Here is an 18,708-nt window from a genome sequence, read left to right as displayed (position 1 = left end):
CAATATATCTGATCAGTTGCACTGTACTGTGATCTTTTGCTATAAATTCTGTCTTATGATCCTGCTCCACAGCTTCCTGATGAAGGAGCAGCGCTCCGAAAGCTAGTGGTTCCAAATAAACCACGATAACCTGATGTGTGATTTTTGAACTTGATCCAACCCAGTCCATCTCTGGCTCCTCCCCATCGTTTCGAGTGAAGGCAGCCCCCACCTCCCGGTGCTGCCAGGAAACTTTACAATGCTGAGGGAATGATGCAGGACCTGCACTCATGACAAATTTACAATTCCTAACGATACTAGCTACTCATTCACTGCTCCATCTGATACATGACATTGGAAACTTAGTGCAGGAAGCTGAAAGAAATGAGCAGCTTTAACACAAAAACCTCTTGGAGCTCAAAGCTTTCAATGAAAGTCTGAGCCCAGCGGTAAGTTCAGGTAACCTTTATCAAGACCCAACTTTATTACAGCTTCAGATCCCCCCAGCAAAAAGGCGTAGAAAAAGTAGCTTTTTAAAAAAAAACAGCTCAAGGTCAAAGAGTACACAGTCCCCCCACCCCCAACTTTCTTTACTATTAATCAGCACCAAGTTATCCCTTTGGAATTGGATCCTTGGTACAGCCTTAACCCGTAGGAAGTATTGCCTCACTCAGCAGTTTCAACCCAGACCCTGTACCCAAGTAAGTTTCTCCCTGTTCATTTCCGCAGGTGGGGGTGTCAACCACACAGCTGTGGGTCTGGAGTCACATGTAGGCCAGCCCGGGTAAAGGATGGGACGACTGAATGAACCCTTTCCCACACGGCAGTTTCCTTTCCTAAAAAGGACATGAGTGAATCAGATGGGGGTTCTCATGCCCCCGCCCCCAAAAATGGTTTCATTGTTAGATTCCGAACTCCAGACTTCTGACCGAATTCCAATTCCGCCATCTGCCACGTCAGGATTCAAACCCAGGGGTCCAGTCAATAATGGGACTCTGCCATTGCTCCTTCAATCCCCCTGTCTTGGCATGTGAACTCGCTGGTGCCTCTGCAGGTGGGAAGAGCGGGTGAATCCCTTCCCACACTGAGAGCAGGTGAATGGCCACTCCCCAGTGTGGACCCGCTGGTGGGCCAGCAGGGTGGAGGCCTGTGTAAAGCCCTTCCCACACTCAGGGCAGCTGAAGGGTCTCTCCCCTGTGTGGACCCGCTGGTGCTTCAGTCTGTCGGACGAATTGCTGAAGGCTTTCCCGCACTCGGGGCAGGTGAAGGGCCTCTCCCTGGTGTGGACCCGCCGGTGGGTCAGCAAGGTGGAGGCGTGGGTAAAGCCCTTCCCACACTCGGGGCAGCTGAAGGGCTTCTCCCCCGTGTGGACCCGCTGGTGCTCTAGCCTGTCGGAGGAATTGCTGAAGGCTTTCCCGCACTTGGGGCAGCTGAAGGGCCTCTCCCCCGTGTGGACCCGCTGGTGCCTCAGCCGGGCGGAGGAATTGCTAAATACCTTCCCACACTCAGGGCAGCTGAAGGGCCTCTCCCCAGTGTGTACCCGCTGATGCCTCAGCAGGGCTGAGGAATTGCTGAAGGCCTTCCCGCACTTGGTGCAAAGGAACAGCCTTTCTCCGGTGTGGACCTGTTGGTGCTTCAGCAGGTCAGAGGAATTGCTGAAGGCCTTACCGCACTCTGTGCAGGGGAACGGCCTCTCCCCGGTGTGAGTGCGCCGATGAGTCTCCAGGGCAGACGGGAAATGGAAACTTTTCCCACAGTCACCACACTTACATGGTTTCTCTACGGGGCAGGATCCCTCAGGTTTCCCCATGGCCAAAACTTCAGCTGCGCACAAACATGTGTAGAGCCCCTCCTTGCCTTGAATTCCTCTTTCCAGGTCATATAACTATTTCTGGCTCCACACTCAGTGCACTGCAACCATACGGTCTCTCATCCAGTCCCACTGATTCTGAAAACATATAGAAGCAGGAACCAAAAAGCTTTGCTCCTTCTCACAGAATCACAGTCGAAAATTGTTGTGTTCCCAATGGATTGAGTGACTGTCAGACATTGACATCAAAGTGAGGACTGCAGACACTGGACATTCAGTGTTGAAAAGAGCGGTGCTGGAAAAGCACAGCAGGTCAGGCAGCATCCGAAGAGCAGGAGAGTCGATGTTTCAAGCATAAGGCCTTCATCTGTTGATTTTGAAACTTCTGTCTTCAGATCTTCAAATACTCTTTAAAAAAATTACAAAAGTCATCACTGTCAGTCCAGGGTAGAAATTCAGAACAAGCAACTCTACTTTCTGCAGAACATTCTTTTCTTTTGTTATTCCACAAAATTGAAAGCATCATCCCACTCTCACTCTCCCTCTCACTCCCCCTTCTGTTCTCACTCCACTCTAATTCTCCTGAAGGTGCTGATTCAGGATCTTACAGGGGCAGAAAAGCAAAAATGTCAAGACTGACATCTCTCTGAATTTTGGATAGCTCTACCTGAAAGTTAGTTTCTTTCCCAACACTGGAATACTGCTGAGAGTGAGCAGATCTGATTTTGGGAAGCAAAAACCGTCAATTCAGGGTGAACCTGCAATGCAGCTTCTTGACGAACAATGAGACATGAAATGGTTAACGTCCCCAGGAAGGGGGAGAAAACGAGACATCAAGGTATTGACACCGACACCAGAGAGAAAGTGAACATGCCGACCAGATGTCCAGAATCAATCTAGGCCTATTTGCCAGCACCTGGCCTATACTCCTATAACCCCTTCCTATTCATATACCCATCCAGATGCCTTTTAACTGCTGTGATTGTACCAGCCCCCACCACTTCCTCTAGCAGCTTGTTCCTTACACACACTGCCCTCTGAATGAAAAAGTTGCCCCTTATGTCCCTTTTAAACCTTCCCTTCCCCACCCCACCCTTAACCTATTACCCTTACATTCTGGAAACAGGGGGAAACAGCCCCAGTCTGCTTGGCCCCTCCCTATCACTCAAACCCTCCAACCCTGGCAACATCCTTGTAAATTCTTTCTGAACCCTTTCAAGTTTCACAACATCCTTCTGATAGGACTGAGGCCAGAAGTGGCTATGGTTCTGCTGAACAATGGCAATTTAATTCCAAAATATTAATTTCTTCGTGAGAAGGGAATAATTGGCATTGTAGCTGTAAGAGGTCTCTTGCAGAAGAGTGAAGAACCAAGTGAGAGAACTTTCCATTAAAATGGAGAGGAACAGAGGTGATTCTGAGACTGGGGAATTATATCTAAAGCAAGGAAATTACAATGGCAGAGGCACAAACAGGCCACAATAAATGAGGTAACACGATTGAAAGAAATGACAAACATTGAAAGAGCACCTGGAGGAACTGCAACAGTTGTCCATTCCTGTCTGAAAAAATAAAACACAGAAGGTGGCACAGCCACGGTAACAAGGGACATGATGGATAGGACGAGATCCAAAGAAGTGGCGTACAAATTGGCTAAAAATAAAGTACCAGATCTGAAGACTGCGAGCAGTTCAGGTTTCAACAAAAGGATTGATCAAAAGGGGACAATGGGTATGTGAAGATAAAAAAAGATTAGAGAAAACGATAACAACTAGAACAGGCAAAGTTCTCATGTGGAACAAAGTGATGGCAGACCAATTAACCACATATGTTGCTTCTATCATCACAAAGGAGGACACAGGCAACATCCCCAAAATGTTGGGGAACACATGGTCCACTGAGAGGAGAACTGAAGGAAATGAGTAGTTGTGGGGAAATGGTGTTGGGGCAATTGATGGGATGAAAAGTTTACAAATCCCGGTGCTGGTAACCCACAACCCAAACTATGGTCCGAGGTCATGCAATTGGCAAATCTTGAGCTGATCTTAGCAGAACTACTTAATGGTAAGGTCCTGCGGAGTGTTGCTGAACAAAGTGACCTTGGAGTGCAGGTTCAAAGCTCCTTGAAAGTAGAGTTGCAGATAGATAGGATCGTAAAGAAGGTGTTTGGTCTGCTTTCCTTTATCGGTCAGAGTACTGAGTACAGGAGTTGGGAGGTATTGTTTGCGGCTGTACATGACATTTGTTGGGTCAATTTTGGAATATTGCATGCAATTCTGGTCTCCTTCCTATCAGAAGGATGTATGAACCTTGAAAGGGTTCAGAAAAGATTTACAAGGATGATGTCAGGGTTGAGGGATTTGAGCTATAGGGAGAAGTTAACAGTCTGGCGGTTTTCCGTGGAGAGTCGAACACTAAGGGGTGACTTTATAAAGGTTTATAAAATGATGAGGTGCACGGATAGAATAAATAGACAAAGTCTTCTCTCTGGGGTGGGGGAGTCGATAACTACTGAACATAGGTTTAGGATGAGAGGGAAAAGATTCAAAGGAGAACGAAGGGGCAACCTTTTCATGCAGAGAGTGGTAAGTGTATGGAATGAGCTGCTGGAGGACGTGGAGGAGGCTAGTGTAATTCCAACATTTAAAAGGCATCTGGATGGGTATATGAATAGGAAGAGTTCGGAGGGATATGGGCCAGTGCTGGCTCAAGTTAACCCTCCTCCTGTATTGAATTTCCAATCTATCTTCATCATGTCTTTCCTCCACTCCTGGCGTTCTCTTTTCCCAGTCAACAAACTGAAAATAACATCAACACATCAATGCTCTCCTGGCCACTGCGATCTTGGAAGTACCCAGCGCCACAAATGATCAGATTCATTCACCTCAAATTCACAGTCCACCTTCGTGTCATTCTAGATCTCTCTCCCTCCCTCCCACTCCCTTTTCCTGTCTTAAGGCCACACAGACCAAGCTCAGGGACAGGTCTCTGAGTGAAATGAGGGAATTCTAGTTGAATGACACCAACTGTCATTTCTATCCCGGAAATGACGACTGATGGTGCCCTCACCAAGATGGCCGCCCGCACTCCCCGCCCCAAGTCAACATGTGCCTTATCCTTACAATGATGGCGCCCTGTTGCCCGGGCAACACGAGAGCTCCTCCGGTGGTGAAGTGGGCCTGGGGAGGTTTTATTCACGGCCTCAGGCCTCCCCCGAGGAGTTTATAAACTCCCCAGTCTCCCTCCTCCCGCGGTTTCCAATCCTACCCTGTCTCACCCTGTTCTGAAGAAGGATCACTGGACCCGAAACACCTCCTCGATTTCTCTCGACAGGCGCTGCCGGACCTGCTCAGCTTTTCCAGCGATTTCTGTTCTTGTTCCTTCGGCCGCCGGCGCCATTTCGCTCACACTCACGGCACGCATGCGCACTGCCAGGGCCCCATAGAGAGGTTTCTCGATCGCATGGGATCGTGGGAAATGAAGGCGCCATTAATGTCATGAAATCTAGTATCCCATATGCCTTCTTAATTGTCCTATTCATGTGTTAATGAAGTACACGTCAGGGGCAAATCTTTCAGCGATTTTAGATTTATGCATTGAGTGGAACACTGCAGGTGTTTAACTCTAAACTCTAGTTCCAAGTCAGTGTCAGTATAATCACTCTTTATCTGTTCTCAAATAAGCACCGAATCAATGCTCTTCATCTGACCCTTCTTAACGTTGATTTTCTTTAGTTTGCAGATTCCAACCCGCTGTTTCAATAATTTATTAAAATCTATTTCTGATACATGGGCGTCGCTGGCTGGCCAGCATTTGGTTCTTGAGAATGTGATGGTGAGCTGCCTTCTTGAACCTTTGCAGTCCACATCCTGGACGGTGACCCACAATGTCTTGAGGGAAGGAATTCCAGGATTTGGACCAGTGACACTGAATGAAAAGTAATACATTTCCAAGTCAAGATTTGAGTTGCTTGGAGGGGTACTTGCAAGAGGTTGTGTTCCCATGTATCTGTTTTCCTGGTCCTTCTAGATGGAAGTGGTTGTTAGTTTGAAAGGCAATTTGTAAGGTGCTTTGGTAAATTTTTGCAGTGCGTCTTGTAGATACTACACACTACTGCTTCTGAACAGTGGATATGGTACCAAGTAAGCAGGCAACATTGACCTGGATGGTATGAAGCGTTTCAAATACAGTTGAAGCTGCAACCCCATCCAAGCTAGTGGGGAGTATTCCATTACACTGCTGACTTGTGGCTTGTAGAAATTGGAACACGTTTTGGAGAGTCAGGAGGTGAGTTACTCACTGCAGTATTTCTGGCCTCTGACCTGCTCTTGTAGCCACTGTGTATGTATGGTTCATCTAGTTGAGTTTCTGTTCAATGGTAAACCCAAGGCTGTTGATCGTGGGGTACTTAGTGACAGTGACATTGTTGATATAACAAGTCCGCGGTCAAATTATTTCTTTTGGGGATGAGTCATTGTGTGACATTTGCATGGCATTCATGTTACTTGCCACTCATCAGCCCATTGGATATGGTTAAGATCTTGTAGCATTTCAAACTGAACTGCTTCAGTTTATGAGGAGTTGTTTATAGTGCTGAACATCTGCAATTGTTGCAACATCTCCACTTCTGAACTTATGATGGAGGAAGGTCATTGATGAAGATGGTTTGGCCTATGAACTCCTGCAGAGTTGTCCTGAAGCCGAGATGACTGACCTCCACAAACCATAGCCATCTTTCCATGTGCTAGGTATGACTTAACAATTAAGACATACAAAACTAATTGAAGGAATAGGTATGACACAACCCTCTTTAGGGTGTCTCCAGTGCAGATTTTTCTGTTCTCGAAACAATCTGATAAATGTTGACATTCGTCAGCCTTTTGATCTTGGCAGTTTCCTTTCTCTGTAACATTTGTTTCACATTAGCAAGTTGAATTCTTCTGCATTTTTCAGGAAAATGTTTTACAGAAGGGAACATTCTTAATATCTGTGTAATGTTCCGTGGGAAAACTGTCTATAGTCCACCAGTTGGAGGAAATTTCTCTGAAAAGGTTTGTCAAATGCCCTGCTTCCACAAGGCCCAGTGTTCCCAAAGTTGAAGTACTTTTAACAGCCCTTTTATATTTTCCAGAATTCCCATGATAGGAGACATGTGCCACTTATACCCACTACAAATCTCCGACAACTGGGTGCACTACAAAAGTCCGGCAGGAAGATTATCAGTAAAAAGGTCTGGTTTCAAATCATAGAGTTATAGATATCTAGAGACACACTGCATGGAAACAGATCCTTTGGTTGAACTCATCCATGCTGACCAGATGTCCGAAGCTGACCCAGTCCCAAGTTCCAGCATTTGGCCCATATCCCTCCCAGATGCCTTTTAAATATTGTAATTGTACCTATCTCCACCACTTCCCTGGCAGCTTGTTTTACATATACACACACACACACACCACCCTCTGCATAAAAATATTGTCCTTGAGGTCACTTATTCCCTTCTTGCTACCCACAGCACCTCCTTTCCGTCCCCCCCCCCCCCCCCAGCACCCCCTGTCCATCCATAGCTCCTCCTGTCCATTTCCACTCTGCCACCCACAATGCCCCATGTCCATTTCCCTCTCTCCGCCCTCTGACCCCATCTATCCTCCCTCTCTCCCCTCACCCTCTGCTCTCCATCTCTCTGTTCCCTGTCTATTCTGTCTCTCCACCAACTCTCTGCTGCCCATTCTTCCACCGCCCCCACCCTCTCCTTGCCACTCATTCTCTCTCTCCATCCATCCTCTGCCCCCATCCATTCTCTCTCTCCTCACATTCTGCACCCCACACCATTCTCTCTCCTGCCCACCCCCCCCCCAACACTCTACCTCCACTTTCTCCCTCTCAGACCCTTCCCCCCATTCTCTGGGTCCCCCACGCTCTGCCCTGCAGGCCTTTCTCTCCCCCCCCAAAGTCCTTCTCCTCTCCCTTACGCTCTGCTCCCCCGTCCATTCTCTCTCTCTGTTCTCCACAGCTCCACCCAGCCCCTGTCCATTCTCCCTATTCTCCCAGCCCCCGTCCATTCTCTTTCTGTTCTCCCCAGCCCCACCCTCTAGCCGCCATCAATGAGAGGAATGAATCTGGTTGATGGCAGGGAGGAGGAGGAGCTAGAAAGATAGAGAGCTTATTTGAAATTGAGTTCCCCAATGTTGAGTCTCCCAACTCTACGCAGCCCGGGCGGAAGATGAGATGTTGTTCCTCCAATTTGCAGTTTGATTCATCGTGGTAAGGGAGGAGGCCAAAGATGGTTATGTCAGAAAGGGAGTGGGAAGGGGAATTAAAATGTCTGGTGTCTGGGAGGTCCGGTTGGCCTCTGCGGGCCCAGGCACGATGCTGTTTTCCAAGTCTCCCCGATGTAGAGAAGTCCACAATTGGCAAACACGTGTCAAATGCAGTACCAAAATGTAAAATTATAGCCTCTGCTGTGAAAAAAAAACAGAGGAGGTGTATAGTTTAAATGGTGGTGTATTGGGATGTGGAGAAAGTGAGGACTGCAGATGCTGGAGATCAGAGTCGAAACGTGTGGCACTGGAAATGCACAGCAGGTCAGGCAGCATTCAAGGAGTAGGAGAGTTGACGTTTTGGGCATGAGCCCTTCATCAGGAATGATGTGTGAATGTAATTGAAACCAGTCAATACCAGTTGTCAGACGGGTGCAGCAAGCAATCAGCAAGGCAAGTGGTATTTTAACAAGAGGAATTGAGTTCAGAAGTGGGATGTCTTCCTGCAGTTTCGGGGTCATTGAATGTATTCAAGGCTGAGTTTGTCTGATTTTTGAACAACAAATAAGTGGATGTTTATGGGGGAAGGCAAGGAAATGGTTTTAGAACAGTTTCAGTCCAACTAGTCCATGTTGACTATGTTTTCAAACTAAATTAGTCCCAGCTGCCTGTGTTTGGCCCATATCCCTCCAAACATTTCCTATTCATGGACTTGTCCAAATTTCTTTGAAATGTTGTTACGGTACCTGCATCCTTCCTCTGGACATTTATGCCACACACAAACCACGCTCTGTGTTTTTTAAAACAAACTGGTGCCCCTCATGTCTTTTTAGTATCTTTCTCCACTCACTGTCAAACTTTGCTCCCTAATCTTGTAACCACCCTAGAGAAAGAAGACCCGCTGTTCACCTCATCTATATCCTTCATGATTTTATAAACCTCTATAAGGTCACCTCGCAGCCTGCTGTGTTCCAGTGAAAAAGTCTCAGCCTATCCACTTAGATGTAGTTAGATTCATATCCGGTTATGATCTGTTCAATGCTATGCAGGCTCAAAAAACCAAATGGCCGACTTCTGTTCCCAGTTCTCATTCTGTGTCCAAGACAGCAAGAGACTATAAGAGATAGGAGCAGAGAGTAGGCTATTCAGCCCATCAAGTCTGCTCATACCATTCAATTGTGGCTCATTGGTTTCTCAATCCCATTCTCTTGCTTTCTCTCCATAACCCTCGATCCCCTTGGTACTCAAGAACATATGTCGCAGTCTTAAATATACTCAGTGACCTAGCCTCTGCAGACTTCTGTGGCAATGCATTCCATAGATTCATCAGTATATGGCTGAAGAGTTTTATGTTTATCTATGTTCTAAAAGGCCTTCTCTTTACTGTGAGGCTGTGCCCTCGGGTCCGAGTCTCTCATACCAACGGAAACATCTTCCCAACATCCACTGTATCCAGGCCATTCAGTATTCTGTGTTTCAATTAGATCTCTCCTGAGTGTGGGCCTGTTAGTCAGCATGAAGCAGACCCTTCAGGATGAGGTACAGCAGGGATTAGTTTCGGCAAATGGAAAGAGAGTATGTGGGATGGAGATTTTCAACTTCTAGGGAATAAGAGAGGAAAGAGAGTTCATTATAAATTAGGTTTGTTCAGGTGGGCCAATGGGCCGAGGAGTGGCAGATGGAGTTTAATTTAGAGAAATGAGAGGTGCTGCATTTTGCAGCTGGATAAGACATTGTTTAGGCCACTTTTGGAATACTGTGTTCAGTTCTGGTCTCCCCCTGCTATAGCAAAGAGGTTGTGAAACTTTGGAATTGGTTGGAGAAGATATACAAGGCTGTTGCCATGCTTGTGACCTATAGTGAGAGGCTGAAGAGGCCAGGGATATTTTCCCTGGAGAATTGGAGAATATGGGGTGATCTCATAGATGTTTATGAGGGGCATGGATAGGGTAAATACCCAAGCACTTTTCCCCAGGGTAGGGGAGTCCAAATCTAGAGGGCATATGTTTGAGGTGAGAGGGGAATGTTTTAAAAGGGACGTGACCGGCAAGGTGTTCATGCAGAGGATGGTGCATGTGTGGAACAAACTACCAGATAATGACAACATTTAAAAGGCATCTGGATAGGTACATGAATAGGAAGGATTTAGAGGGATATGGGCCAAATGCGACTAGGTTAATTTAGAATATTTGGTTGGCATGACAAGCTGGGCCGAAGGGTCTGTTTCCATGCTTTTTAACTCTAATCAGCTTTGCTGAAAGCAGTAGAGTCAGAGCACTTTCAGAGCAGCTTTGCCCTTACTGGGAGCAATAGACAATAGGTGCAGGAGTAGGCCATTCTGCCCTTTGAGCCTGCACCACCTTTCAATATGATCATGGCCGATCATCCTTAATCAGTATCCTGTTCCTGCCTTAGCTCCATAAACCTTGATTCCACTATCGTTGAGAGCTCTATCCAACTCTTTCTTAAATGAATCCAGAGACTGGGCCTCCACTGCCCTCTGGGGCAGAGCATTCCACAAAGCCACCACTCTCAGGGTGAAGAAGTTTCTCCTCATCTCTGTCCTAAATGGTCTACCCCGTATTTTTAAGCTGTGTCCTCTGGTTCGGCACTCACCCATCAGCGGAAACATGTTTCCTGCCTCCAGAGTGTCCAATCCTTTAATAATCTTACAGCCCTTCTAAACTCAAGGGTATATAAGCCCAGTCGCTCCAATCTTTCAGCGTAAGGTAGTCCTGCCATTCAAGGAATTGACCTCATGAACCTACACTGCACTCCCTCAATAGCTAGAATGACTTTCCTCAAATTTGGAGACCAGAACTGCACACAGTACTCCAGGTGTGGTATCACCGGGGCCCTGTACAGCTGAAGAAGAACCTCTTTGCTTCTATACTCAATTCCTCTTGTTATGAAGGCCAGCATGCTATTAGCCTTCTTCACTACCTGCTGTACCTGCATGCTTACCTTCATTGACTGGTGTACAAGAACACCCAGATCTCTTTGTACTGCCCCTTTACATAAATTGATTCCATTTAGATAGTAATCTGCCTTCCTGTTCTTGCCACCAAAGTGGATAACCATACATTTATCCACATTAAACTGCATCTGCCATGCATCTGACCACTCACCTAACCTGTCCAGGTCACCCTGTAATCTCCTAACATCCTCCTCGCAATTCACCCTGCCACCCAGCTTTGTATCATCAGCAGATTTGCTAATGTTATTACTCATACCATCTTCTATATCATTAATATATATTGTAAAAAGCTGCAGTCCCAGCACTGATCCCTGCAATACCCCACTGGTCACTGCCTGCCATTCCGAAATGGAGCCATTTATCACTACTCTGTTTCCTGTCAGCCAACTAACTAACTTTTAATCCAAGTTAGTACTTTTCCCTCAATAGCATGTGCCCTAATGTTGCTCACTAACCTCCTATGTGGCACTTTATCAAAAGCTTTCTGAAAGTCCAGGTACACTACATCTACTGGATCTCCCTCATCCATCTTCAGAGTTACATCCTCAAAAGATTCCAGAAGATTAGTCAAGCATGACTTCCCCTTCATAAATCCATGCTGACTCTGACCTATTCTGTTACTACTATCCAGATATGTCATAATTTCATCCCCTATAATAGACTCCAGCATCTTTCCCACCACTGAGGTCAGACTAACTGCTCTATAATTTCCTGTTTTCTTTCTCCCACCTTTCTTAAAAAGTGGGACAACATTAGCCACCCTCCAATCCGAAGGAACTGATCCCGAATCTATCGAACTCTGGAATATAATCGCCAATGCATCCACGATTTCTGGAGCCACCTCCTTCAGTACCCTGGGATGTAGACCATCAGGCCCCGGGGACTTATCAACCTTCAGACCTAACAGTCTCTCCAACACCAATTCCTGGCAACTATAAATTCCCTTAAGTTCAGGTCCTTCAGCCACTGTTACTTCATGGTGATTGCTTGTGTCTTCCCCAGTGAACACAGATCTGAAGTGCCAATTCAATTCTTCTGCCATTTCTTTGTTCCCCATAACATATTCGCCTTTCTTTAAGGGCCCAATTTTAGTCTTAACCACTTTTTTGCCTTTCAAGTACCTAAAAAAGCTTTTACTATCCTCCTTTATATTTTTGGCCAGTTTACCTTGGTACCTCATTTTTTTCTGTGTGTATTTCCTTCTTAGTAATCCTCTGTTGTTCTTTAAAAGCTTCCCAGTCCTCCATTTTCCCACTTATCTTTGCTATGTTATACTTTTTCTCTTTTAACTTTATATGTTTCTTAACTTCCCTCATCAGCCACGGCCACCCATGCCTCCTCCTAGGATCTTTCTTCCTTTTTGGAATGAACTGATCCTGCATCTTCTGCATTATACGCAGAAATATCTGCCATTGTTCCTCCACTGTCATCCCTGCCAAGGTATTGCACTATTGAACTTTGGCCAGCTCCTCCCTCATAGCCCAATGGTTCCCTTTATCCAACAGAAATACTGTCACTTCCGATTGTACCCTCTCCCTCTCAAATTGGAGATTGAAGCGTATTGTATTATGGTCACTACTTCTCAATGGCTCCTTCACTTTGAGGTCCCTGATCAATTCTGGTTCGTTGCACAGAACAAGTTACAGTGAAATCTTTAATTTGTGGGACAGCAACTGAGTGAATGAGTACATCCAGAATTTTAGTGGAAAGTGGGAATTCATTGCACTGTGGGGATGAAGTGCTTTAAGGTTTACCGGCAGTATGTAAAGTGTGCTGAGTGGGGTGCTAAGTGAAGGGTTAGGTGGGTTCTTGTTTTAAACTGCTAATTTCTTTCAGCCTCCAATATTGTATTTCCACTGCTGTACATCAGAAGGAGTGAATCAGTCACTGTTATCATTAGAAACCTTACGGTTTTCAGTACCTCAGGTATTACATTGTTTTCAAAGTTTGGGAGAAGATTTGTACTTCGGGTGCTCGTTGTTGTGATTCTGTTCACCGAGTGGGAATTTGTCTTGCAAACGTTTCGTCCCCTGTCTAGGTGACATCCTCAGTGCTTGGGAGCCTCCTGTGAAGTGCTTCTGTGCTGTTTCCTCTGGCATTTATAGTGGCCTGTCTCTGCTGCTTTCAGTTGTCATTTCCAGCTGTCCGCTGTAGTGGCCGGTATATTGGGTCCAGGTCGATGTGTTTGTTGGTAGAGTCTGTGGATGAGTGCCATGCCTCTAGGAATTCCCTGGCTGTTCTTTATTTGGCTTGCCCTATAATGGTAGTGTTGTCCCAGCCGAAGTCATGTTGCTTGTCGTCTGTGTGTGTGGCTACTAAGGATAGCTGGTCGTGTCGTTTCGTGGCTAGTTGGTGTTCGTGTATACGGATCGTTAACTGTCTTCCTGTTTGTCCTATGTAGTGTTTTGTGCAGACCTTGCATGGGATTTTTGTACACTAGATTAGTTTTGCTCATGTTGGGTATCGGGTCCTTTGTTCTGGTGAGTTGTTGTCTGAGCGTGGCTGTTGGTTTGTGTGCTGTTATGAGTCCTAGTGGTCGCAGTAGTCTGGCTGTCAGTTCAGAAATGCTCCTGATGTATGGTAGCGTGGCTAGTCCTTTGGGTTGCAGCATGTCCACGTTACATTGTTTCCTGAGCATTTTAAAGTTTACTGACAGCAGCGGGGTTTGGGCCGTATTCACTGGAAACGATTAAGCAGACAGATAGCACACATACGAGAGGGCAGGGTGGGACTTGTCTTTTGATTTGGTGGAAGGTGGGTAGTTCTGCGCGCTGTGATCCGGCGCAAACACGACTGCAATAAATCATTCAATCTCCACAGTGTGGAAGTAGGCCATTCAACCCCTCTGAAGAGCATGCCATCCAGACGCACGCCCACCAGCTCCCTGCCTTGTCTAGTAGTTTCTGTTGGTGGATGAGACTCGGCCATAAAATTAGGGGGAGTAGATTTAAGGTAGAGATTAGGAGGAGCTGTTTTTCCCGGAGAGTAGTTAATCTGTGAAGGGTGAGGGTGGATTGGCCATGCTAAATTGCCCCACATGGTCCAGGGATGTGCAGATTAGGGTGGATTCGCCATGTTAAATTACCCATAGTGCCATAGATATGTGCAGGTGAGGTCTATTCGGGGGATAAATAGCGGGCAGGAGAGGAAAGGGAATGGATGTGGGTGGGTTATCCTTCGGAGGGTCGGTGTGGTCTCATTGGGCCGGGTGACCTGCTTCTACATTGTGCGGATTCTCTGAAGGGAAAGGATTTTTGCAAACTGTGCAGAACAGTGCGGTTCGTCAATCCGGAGCAGGCGCAGTGCGGAGCCGCCGTTCGCCCCGCCCCTTTGGCTCGTCACGCCCTAACTCGTAGGCCGTCGCTCGACACTTGCTCCTCCCACTGTCCCGGCCGCACTCCGCCTCCGTACCCGCCTCTCGCTCCACCCAATCGCCCCGCCCCTGACCCCAATCGTCTCTCCGCCCTATCGCTCCGCCCCCTACTCGCTGTTCGCCCCATCGATGACGTCACAACGCGGAAGTGGCTCTGCTCGTTTCAGAGTAAAACCCTTTCGCTGAGCAACTGTTCAATCTAAGAGGGAGAAAATCTGTTCACTGGTAGGAACTGGAGTGAATCCAGGGAGGGAGCAGACTCTGCAAACTCAGGTATGTGTCTTAATTGCCCGGTTGAGGAGGGACGGAAGGATAGGGTGGGGCTGTTTTCCCCAGCCCGCGCCAGAATCTTAGGGGTAACATTATAGACTTTTATAAAATCATAAGGAGCACGGATAGGGTAAATAGACATGGTCTTTTCCTTGGGGTGGGGGAGTCCAGAACTAGAGGGTGATTGATTTAGGGTGAGGGCGGCGGGGGCGGCGGGGGAGGGGGCGTGGAGATTTAAAAGAGACCTAAGGAGGCAATTTTTTCACAAGGTTTGGTCGGATGTGAATGTGTGTACGGAATGACCTGCCAGAGAAAGTATGGAGGCTGGTATCATTTAAAAGGCATCTGCACGGGTGTATCAAAACGAACGGTTCAGAGGGCCAGGAAACACGTGCTGGCAAATGTCACGAGATTAATTTAGGATATCTGGTCAGCACAGAATAGTTTGACTTAAATGCCTATGTCTGTTTCTGTGTGTATATCTCTATGATTCTGGCTTTCCAGTAACGTTTGCCACGTCTGTATGTTCTGTTTCTCTCTCTGGTGTCGGTGTTAATACCTTGAAGTCTCATTATGCTTCCCTTCCCGGGGACATTAACCATTTCTTGAGGTTGTTCCTCAAGAAGCTGCATTGCAGGCTCATCCTGAATTGGCACACTTTATTTTGCTTTCCAAATCAGACCTGCTCACTCTCAGCATTATGCCAATGACGTGAAAGATATTAACTTTCAGGTGGAGTTTCAGAGAGATAAGCCTTGACGTTTTTGCTTTTCTGCACTTGTAAAATCCTGAATCAGCACCTTCAGGAGAATTACTTAAAGTGGAGTGAGAACAGAGGGGGAGAGAGAGAGAATGGGATGACGCTTTCTGTTTTGTGGAATAATAAAAGAAAAGAATGTTCTGCAAAAAGCAGAACTGACAGTGATGACTTAATATTCTCTTTTTACAGCATTTGAAGATCTGAAGACAAGAAGTTTCAAAATTAACTGTAACGTCAACTCTCCTGCTCCTCGGATGCTGCCTGATCTGCTGAGCTTTTCCAGTGCCGTACTTTTTGACAGTGACTCTCCAGAGTCAGCAGTCTTCACTTTGGTGTCAATGTCTGACGGTCACTCAATCCATCAGGACCACAACGATTTTTTACTGTGATTCTGTGAGAAGGAGCAAAGCTTTTTGGTTCCTGTTTGAGTACATTTCCAGTATCAGTGGGACTGGATGAGAGACCTACTGTTGCAGTGCACTGAGTGTGTAGCGTGTAACAGCTATACCGCCTGTTAAGAGGAAATCACGGTGCGAAGGGGCTCTACACGCATTTGTGTGCGGCTGAAGCTTCGGCCATGGAGAAATCTGAGGAATCCCGCCCTGTGGAGAAACCATGGAAGTGTGGTGACTGCGGGAAAGGCTTCTGTGTCCCATCTGCCCTGGAGACTCATCGGCGCAGTCACACCGGAGAGAGGCCCTTCAGCTGCCCTGAGTGTGGGAAGGGCTTTACCCAGGCCTCTGCCCTGCGGACTCACCAGCGGGTCCATACAGGGGAGAGGCCGTTCCCATGTCCCGAGTGCGGGAAGGCCTTCAGCAATTCCTTCAACCTCCAGACCCACAAGCGACTCCACACTGGTGAGAGGCCGTTTTCTTGCTCCGACTGCAAGAAGGCATTCAGACATTCCTCTGACCTGCTGACCCACTGGCGGGTCCACACAGGGGAGAGGCCCTACAGCTGCCCCGAGTGTGGGAAGGCCTTCAGCAATTCCTCCCACCTGCTGACTCACCAGCGGGTCCACACAGGGCAGAGGCCGTTCACCTGCCCCAAGTGCGGGAAGGGATTTAGTCAGGTGAGCAACTTGTGGAAGCACCAGCGTCTCCACACTGGGGAGAAGCCCTTCAGCTGCCCCGAGTGCAGGAAGGCCTTCAGCAATTCCACCACTCTGCTGACCCACCGGCAGATCCATATGAGGGAGAGGCCATTCCCCTGCACAGAGTGCGGGAAGGCCTTCAGCAATTCCTCCATCCTGCTGAGACACCAGAGGGTTCACACAGGGGAGTGGCCCTTCAGCTGCCCTGAGTGCAGGAAGGGGTTCAGCGATTCCTCCAATCTCCAGACCCACCAGCGGATCCACACTGGGGAGAAGCCCTTCGGCTGCACAGAGTGTGGGAAGGCCTTCACCCGCTCCTCCCACCTGCGGAGGCACCAACGAGTTCACGTGCCATCACAGGGTGATTGGAGGAGCAACAACTGAGTGCCATTAGGGACTGGACTATCAACCCAGTTCCGGGGACTCCTGAGTTTGAATCCAGCCATGGCAAGATCACGGAATTGGAATTCTGTCAGAAATCTGCAGTTCAGAATCTGATGATGAAACCGTTTTTAGGGTGGGGGTCCTATCTGATTCACGCATACTCTTTTTTTTTTAGGGAAGGAAACTGCCATTGTGGGAAAGGATTCATTCAGTCACCCAGCTGCATCCTTTACCTGGTCTATCCTACACGTGACTCCAGATCCACAGCTGTGTGGTTAACACTACACTGCCCAGCACCTCCCCTCTTTCCCCCCCCCTCCCCCCCCCCCCCCCCCACTCAGCCCCTGGCAGATGAGCAGGGAGAAACTTACTAGGAGACAGGGTATGGGTTGAAATTGCTGCGTGAGGCAATACTTCCTCCAGGTTACGGCTGTACCAAGGATCCAATTACAAAGGGACAACTCGGTGATGACCAATAGTAAAGAAAGTGAGGTAGGATGGGGGAGTGAGGAGTATGTGTGCTTTGACCTTGAGCTGTTTAAAAAGCAGCTACTTTTTCTACACCTTTTTTAGATTAGATTAGATTACTTAGTGTAGAAACAGGCCCTTTGGCCCAACAAGTCCACACCGCCCCGCCGAAGCGTAACCCACCCTTACCCCTACATCTACATCTACATCTACATCTACCCCTTACCTAACACTACGGGCAATTTAGCACGGCCAATTCACCTGACCTGCACATCTTTGGACTGTGGGAGGAAACCGGAGCACCCGGTGGAAACCCACGCAGACACTGGGAGAACGTGCAAACTCCACACAGTCAGTCGCCTAAGGAGGATCTGAAGCTTTAACAAAGTTGGGTCACAATAAAGATTACCTGAACTTACCGTGGGCTCAGACTCTCATTCAAAGTTTTGAGCTCCAAGAGGATTTTTGTTTTGAAGCTGTTCATTTCTTTCAGCCTCCTGCACTAAGTTTGCAATGTTGTGTATCAGATGGAGCAGTGAATGGGTAGCTAGTATCATTAGAAAATGTAAATTTTTCAGGAGTGCAGGTACTGTGTTGTTTCATTGGCATTGTAAAGTTTACTGGGAGGTATGCGCTGTGTTCACGAGAAACCACTGGGGTGGATAAAGTTAAAAATCACACAAGACCAGGTTATAGTCCAACAGGTTATTTGGAAGCACTAGCTTTCAGAGCGCTGCTCCTTCCACAGGTAGCTGTGGAGCAGGATCCTAAGACATAGATCTTATAGCAAAATTCACAGTGTCATGCAACTGATATCTTTTAGAATGGGTTGCAGGTTTCGGTTCATTAATATGTTACTCCAAGAACAACATCTAAGTCATGTTCTTGAGATGACTTATGGTTTTATATTTTAAAAAAATAGTGACATCTCAGCTCCCACAATACATTAAAGTTGTGAGGTTCGAGTCTGTCAGTATCCCAATCTTGAATTAGACTCGTTCTGTTTTTAACGTAGGAATATATAAAATATTACATGGATTGACTGCTTGTAGATTGTGTGCTTTGTGAGCAAAATTGAAAGTATCTGCAAATATAATTCTGCCAATAAAAATTCACTCCATAGAGTTGTGTGTGTGTGTGTGCATGAGTGTGTGTGCGCATGTGAGTTTGTATGTGAGAGTGCATGTAAGAGTGTGTGCATGCTTGGTTGAGTGTGATGGAGTATAAATCTGTGAGTGTGTGAGAGTGTTAGGGTGTGCGTATATGAGAGAGGTATGAATAAAAGCAAGGGGTTGCATTTTGCTAAAACGAGGAAGGACAAGGCTTGTATAGTTAAA

At 47.1% G+C, this 18,708-nt stretch overlaps 2 protein-coding genes across 6 annotated transcripts in view; one reads left to right on the top strand and one right to left on the bottom strand.

The window, feature by feature from the left end:
• Positions 1–686: 686 nt before the first annotated feature.
• The window catches only part of LOC140460632 (uncharacterized), a 1,198,404-nt gene continuing 1,180,382 nt past the window's right edge, over positions 687–18,708 (bottom strand). The window contains exons 1-2 of one of the 5 annotated variants that reach the window (XM_072555248.1): positions 5,135–5,204; positions 687–2,197 (exon numbers count right to left, since the gene is read on the bottom strand). In XM_072555248.1, coding sequence (XP_072411349.1) covers positions 989–1,789 — 801 coding nt within the window. In that variant the 5' untranslated portion in view covers positions 1,790–2,197; positions 5,135–5,204 and the 3' untranslated portion in view covers positions 687–988. Of the gene's footprint in view, positions 2,198–4,673; positions 4,735–4,911; positions 5,205–18,708 lie in introns of those variants that run through there. The other 4 variants (XM_072555245.1, XM_072555246.1, XM_072555249.1 and 1 more) reach the window with 4 other exon arrangements.
• LOC140461145 (uncharacterized) lies at positions 14,649–17,211 on the top strand. Its single transcript, XM_072555895.1, has 2 exons — positions 14,649–14,669; positions 15,616–17,211. The coding sequence occupies exon 2, from the start codon at positions 16,004–16,006 to the stop codon at positions 16,901–16,903; it is 900 nt and encodes a 299-aa protein (XP_072411996.1). The 5' UTR covers positions 14,649–14,669; positions 15,616–16,003; the 3' UTR covers positions 16,904–17,211.

Source organism: Chiloscyllium punctatum, chromosome 36, assembly GCF_047496795.1.
Source record: "Chiloscyllium punctatum isolate Juve2018m chromosome 36, sChiPun1.3, whole genome shotgun sequence".
Lineage (NCBI taxonomy): Eukaryota > Metazoa > Chordata > Chondrichthyes > Orectolobiformes > Hemiscylliidae > Chiloscyllium > Chiloscyllium punctatum.
Note: the sequence above shows the minus strand (reverse complement) of the source record. Positions and strands in the feature narration are given on the sequence as shown.